Raw genomic sequence first — 6034 nt, 5'->3', positions numbered from 1 at the left:
ATCATTTGGATCAATGTGCACATGGTCTACTGGCTTCCTCCGGTGGCAATGAGGTGGAAGGGTAGAAAGGAGACCGGGATGGCGGCAAATGGTTCGCCTGGCTGCCCCTGAGAGGGCGTCCCCTTGTTCAACGACTGAGTGCCTTATGTGAACATACATACAGTGATACAGTTCTACAGAAATGGCAAAATTTTATCATCCAACAAATCGAAATACCAGAATCCACACAGCACCGAATCAAACCATTAGTTTTGTCGCAAAAAAGAGGTTGTTTAGGACACATCTAGATGTTCTCTAGTTATTGCACTTTTTTTTCGAGAGTACGCCAAAGTCGTATGTTAATTTCATAGAAAAGAAGAGCATGGGTCAATTTACAAGAAGATCTAGGATGGAAGCGAGCTTCCATCGAGGACGCACACCCTAGCACACCCTACACGCTAGACTATGCCTACACTCTCACAAAACGTGCCATAACCTCCTCCTCCCAAGCCCGCCAACCTTCACTCCTTATGCTCCGCAATGATGGCAAGGGCCAGATCCGACGCCGTCTTCTGCTGGTTGGTACGATGGAACACTCTGGCGTTGCGTTGCTTTAATAAAGCCCAGGCGGCCGCAATGATCACCGTGTCAAAGCCATGCTTGAAACCCTTCCTGAAGTGAGCCCTCCTAGCCAACCACCAATCCAGCAAACTATCCTCCGGCTCCGGAATGTTGCCCTGCAAGCTCAACGCCTCGAAGATGTTATGCCATACTTCCCTAGCGTAGACGCACTGTACAAGAAATGTGTTCCGCGTTGTTCTCATCTTGCAGGCACGTGTAGCAAGTAGACGGGGCATCCTGAAGGTCATGCCTTGCTCTTCTGTCAGACGTCCAAATCCGATGTTGCATTGCCAACTACACGAAGATTTTACACTTTAGAAGAACCCAACGAGTTATTGCACGTCTAAGTGACACAATCAAACCGAAGGGAAAAAAAATCAGCTGAGCAATGTAGACCGCGGTCGGTGGTGCTCGTGCCCACTTCGCCCTCCACTCCTCTCCCCCGTCTACAACCGCCGCCGTCTCCACCACACCATACGGCCACCTTTTCCTCCGCGTAGCCTTCCCCCCATATTCCAGTTCGGCAAGCTCGCCAGTCACCAAGCTCCTCCTGGACAGGAAAGCAACAGCGCAGCGCGGCTTCACTTGTTTCGCGCTCAATTCGAGAGCGAGTCTTCGAAGGCCTTCCATGGCTCAGCCGTCGCTGCTCCTCGGCTCTCCGGCATCGGTCGTCCTCCTCCTTCTCACCTTCTTCCAAGGTATCGATCCACCCGACAGTCCATCCAGTAGTGCTTGTGGAAGTGGTATTCGCGTTGGATTGGTCCTGATTTGGAGGCGCGAGGTAGAGCTGCGAGCTTGGTTTTCAATTTGGTGAGCTGAGTGTTCGGATTTGTGTATTTTTTTTCTGCGGCGCACAGGGCCGGTAGTGAACGCCATCACGTTCACCTTCGCCAACCGGTGCACGGACACGGTGTGGCCCGGGTTGCTCTCGGGCTCCACCTCGCCGCCGCTGGAGACCACCGGCTTCGCGCTCTCGCCGGGCCAGTCGCGCTCAATCTACGGGCCGACAGGCTGGTCGGGCCGCTTCTGGGCGCGCTCTGGCTGTGATTTCAACGGCGGCAAGGGCACCTGCGTCACGGGGGACTGCGGCTCCGGCGAGATAGAGTGCCGCGGCGCCGGGGCCACCCCGCCCGCCACGCTCGCGGAGTTCACCCTCGACGGCGACGGCGGGAAGGACTTCTACGACGTCAGCCTCGTCGACGGCTACAACCTGCCCATGCTGGTGCAGCCGTCCGTGCCTGGGTGCCCCGACACTGGGTGCCTAGTTGACCTCAACGAGCGCTGCCCCTCGGAGCTCCGCTCTGGCGGCGGCCTGGCCTGCCGCAGCGCCTGCGAGGCCTTCGGCAAGCCCGAATACTGCTGCAACGGCGCATACGGGAACCCTGACACGTGCCACCCCTCCCAGTACTCGCAGCTCTTCAAGTCGGCATGCCCAAAGTCCTACAGCTACGCCTACGACGACGCCACCTCCACCTTCACCTGCAACCACACTGATTACACCATTACCTTCTGCCCGCAGTCCAATCCTTACAGGTACCTTCCTCTGAATACCTTCTGATGCTATGACACTACGATCTAGTTGAAATCATAGTGTTTCAGATCTGAATCTGATTCAGCTCAACAATGATATTTTCTCTGGGCTGGAAAATATAATGAGATTTTGATTTGGAATGGGGAACGGGGAAAGAAGAGAAAGTGAGAAAGTTAGGCTTGGAGCAAGGAAAAGAAGCTTTGATTGATTGAGTTGTTCTTTCTTTCGCCTTTGTTCCATCCCCATCCCCACCTTTCGCCTTTGTTACAATGCCTTTGAGTCTCTAATTAGATCAATCACCTTTGACGCTTCGCAGTGGCAAACCGAAGCACGCATTGCGGAGGCCGAGCCATGAGCAGCTTGAAGACGACGTGTGGCTGGCATCTTTGAAGAAAACCAGCGGCGCCCGTGGAAGCACCATGGCATCGTGGTCGGCGTCCGGAGGTTTCCAAGCCGCCTTGGCAATTGTTGTGGCGGTCGTGCTTGCCGAGGCACAGGGGGGTCATCCCCGTTTCAGCTTGTTATGACCGGAGAAGGCAGGCGACTCTTCATCCCTAGGAATGATTTCCTGAGTTTTTTTTTAGGATCAAAAGAGGACCAGGGCACTAGAGGAAGAGACGTGGATAGCATGTTCTTTAGGCCTTTTTGCTTGTTGATAAAGAACATGACGCGTCCTCAAGTTGGCAATTGTAGTTGTTCTAGTAGTGGTATTTCATATTGCTTTATTGCCTTTTTGAAAACATTGTTCTTCGGGTTATATTCGTCTTTGTGCGCAATTTTTTTGTGGGAATCCTGATCAGTGCAGCACTGTCAAGTATCGTCACTAGGAGATCGCAAGCTTTGAAGTGGGAAGGCTGTAAGATCTGAATATACTGTTGCTCTGCCTTTTGAGCTCCTTTTTTTTTTGTAAAAGTCTGAAATGCCTTCTTACAAGTGAAGCATGAAGTTGACCTGTGAGTAGCAATTATGTTCGCATAGGAAAACATAAACAAAAAATGTAACATTAGGGCATGTACAACGGGGGCAGCACCTTTCTTATTTCACCGGCTAATGCTGGCAAATCATACTTTTGGAAGATGCAGCGGTTTATCTTAAAGTTTTTTTGTCCTGTTTCGACATCTGGTGGCCAGATTGCTTCTTTGTTTGGTTGTGATCATATTTATGCTTTTGCTTAATTAAATACACAGAGGGCCTTTATATATAAAGCGGGGCGAAAGCCTTTTTCGGTAATACAGAGAGGGTCAATGCTAAGGCATCTGCCGGGTGAAACTTCCATCTTTTGCATTGCAACATCAAACTCTCACATATAACTTTTTTGTGTGCACAAATTTCTGTCAAAATCTCAAAAAATCATTCTAAGGTGTTGCAACAGTTCAAACATGCCCACACAGTAAAACAATTAGGGCACACACTAAATCTCTATTTTGTTGCAACAAAAACAAAAGTTGAAATGGGGGTGCAACATATTATGTGACATGAAAAAACGACGCAACAAACTAGAATAACATAGGCAACTACTAAGAAAACACATTGCAACATACTTCATCGTTCCAAATTAACTAAAATTCTAGATTTATCCGAACGCAAACTTCCTAAGTTTGATCAAGTCTAAAGAAAGGTGTTAGCATCTGTAGATCAAACACAAGGTGTTTATCTCTCTATAATCTAATTGTTGCAATAGCTAATTCACCAGAATTTGCATTTGAATTCGAATGTAGGCACAACTCAACATATTTCTATTCTATCATACATATCAACATATGTTCAAGAATCACAACCACCAAAATTAATAGTACAATACAACAGTGTAGGTCACAAGTTGACATAAACACTTAGCGTTAGCAACATTGGAGGCGGTTAAAAGAACAGCAAAATACGGTCGGTTTGTTGCCGAAGGTGAAGAAAAGGAAGACCCATATTGTACCCTCCTCCATGTGCAAGGCTTTAACTACACTAGATGACCCGTTGCGCCATTGGCGCAAAGACCAACTTGAAAGCACAAGTGCTCCCTGGGTGATTTTGGTAATTAATGTCAACATATCCCTTGTTGGACTAATATTTTTATCTAGTATATTTCAGATAAGTTCGGCAGTGGAGTGGCAAGGACAAGAGGATGTGAAACCCCTCAAAATGCTAATGACAAGGATTGACAAAAGCTCAAGAATCTACATTTTTGTTTAGGTGATCGAATATCACATTGAGTTCATAGGAAATCCAATACTATTAAAAGGGGATGAGGTGTTGCTTAATGATCTATTTGCTCAAGTGCTTAGTGATATTGCTCCAAAACCCTCAACCACTTTCTCTACCCAGATATGTCCAAACCCTAAATTCCCAACTAGGCCACACCGATATTTCCTACCCGGAGCCACTGAGTTCATCTGGACTTAGCCGCTGCCAAAACCCTAACAATTCGATTCCACCGATATGGATCTCGGTCCGACCGAGATGGCCTTGTCAGCTCTCTGTGACTTGTTGCAATCAATTCGGTCCCACTGAGATGTTGCAATCGGTCTCACCGAGATGGCTTGACTGATCTCCATTGCCTTATGGCTTCACTTCAGTCCCACCGAGATGGCCTTGCCAGCTCTCTGTGACTTGCTGCAATCAATTCGGTCCCACCAGATGTTGCAATCACCAAGATGATGCGATCGGCGCCACCGAGATGAGGTTTTCCCTAATCCCTAGCACATCGGTCCCACCTAGTTGTTCCCTTCGGTCCCATCGAGATTCCTAATGTTCATATTTTTACACAGAATGGTGCCACCAAGTTTTCTGATCGGTGCCATCAAGATGGGTCAAAAGTTTGTAACGGTTGGATTTTGTGTGGAGGCTATATATATCCCTCCACCCCTCCTCCTCAAGGAGAGAGCATCAGAACGTGCCTACACTTCCACCATTCATTTTCTGAGAGACAACCACCTACTCATGCGTTGAGATAAGAGTTTCCATTCCTACCATTTGAACCTTGATTTCTAGCCTTCCCTAAGTTGCTTTCTACTCAAATCCTTCTTTCACCATAGCCAAATCTGCGTGAGAGAGTTGAGTATTGGGAGGGGGCTATCATTTGAAGCATAAGAGCAAGGAGTTCATCATCAACACACCATCTATTTCCATTTAGAGAGTGTTGTCTCCTAGATTGGTTAGATGTCCCTTGGGAACCTCCGACATGATGTGGAGTTGAATCAAGAAGTCTGTAAGGGCAAGGAGATCGCCTACTTCGTTAAGATCTACCCGAGTGAGGCAAGTCCTTCGTCGGCTATGTCCATGTTGGGATAGAAATGTTGCTTTTTCGTGGACCCTTTGTGGGTGGAGCCCTCCGTGGACTCGCGCAACCACTACCCTTTGTGGATTGAAGTTTCCATCAACGTGGACATATGATAGCACCACCTATCGGAACCACGCTAAAAAATTTCTGCGTCTCCATTGTGTTTGCACACTCCAATACCATCCCTTTACATTCTTGCAATTGCATGCTTTACTCTTTCTGCTACTCATACTCTTGCTATGCTTGTGGAAAATGTACTGTGTACCCTGTAACATGTGCTAAACTCAACCTTAACTTGAAGAAGCTAAAAACTATCACTTTTACTTGTTAAGGGTCTAATCACCCCCTCTAGACCTCTCTTCTCGATCCTTTCAATTGGTATCAGAGCATTGGTCTCCATTGCTTTGGTTTAATCATCATTGGAGGGAGATGGACGAGTCTACGTTCGTGAGTATTAGACATAGAGTGCCCATTCTTGATGGGAGTCTTATGGTTCTTGTAAAAGTGAGATGCTTGAGATTTTCAATGAATACAATTTGAACAAGTATATTCTTATCCCTTATGTGCCTCCCATTGATCCTTTGCATCCTACCCCGATGAGTATCTTGACATGGTTCAAAATCTTAGGACTGTTA

General features: G+C 47.5%; 1 protein-coding gene across 1 annotated transcript; it reads left to right on the top strand.

The window, feature by feature from the left end:
• Positions 1 to 963: 963 nt before the first annotated feature.
• Positions 964 to 2907, top strand: LOC123160584 (thaumatin-like protein 1). The gene is made up of 3 exons (XM_044578387.1): positions 964 to 1298; positions 1458 to 2133; positions 2448 to 2907. Exons 1-3 carry the CDS (start codon positions 1229 to 1231, stop codon positions 2656 to 2658), a joined length of 957 nt encoding a protein of 318 aa, XP_044434322.1. The 5' UTR covers positions 964 to 1228; the 3' UTR covers positions 2659 to 2907.
• Positions 2908 to 6034: the final 3127 nt, after the last annotated feature.

This window comes from Triticum aestivum, chromosome 7B (genome assembly GCF_018294505.1).
Source record: "Triticum aestivum cultivar Chinese Spring chromosome 7B, IWGSC CS RefSeq v2.1, whole genome shotgun sequence".
NCBI classification, from domain to species: domain Eukaryota; kingdom Viridiplantae; phylum Streptophyta; class Magnoliopsida; order Poales; family Poaceae; genus Triticum; species Triticum aestivum.
The sequence above is the reverse complement of the archived record's forward strand: the minus strand, read 5'-3'. Positions and strand labels throughout refer to the sequence as shown.

Bases quoted from the DNA above. Each gene is read 5' to 3' on its own strand.
- LOC123160584 (XM_044578387.1), top strand. From the start codon at position 1,229: ATGGCTCAGCCGTCGCTGCTCCTCGGCTCTCCGGCATCGGTCGTCCTC. The intron at 1,299-1,457 runs GTATCGATCCAC...TGCGGCGCACAG, and splicing joins CCTTCTCACCTTCTTCCAAG to GGCCGGTAGTGAACGCCATC. The intron at 2,134-2,447 runs GTACCTTCCTCT...GACGCTTCGCAG, and splicing joins CCGCAGTCCAATCCTTACAG to TGGCAAACCGAAGCACGCAT.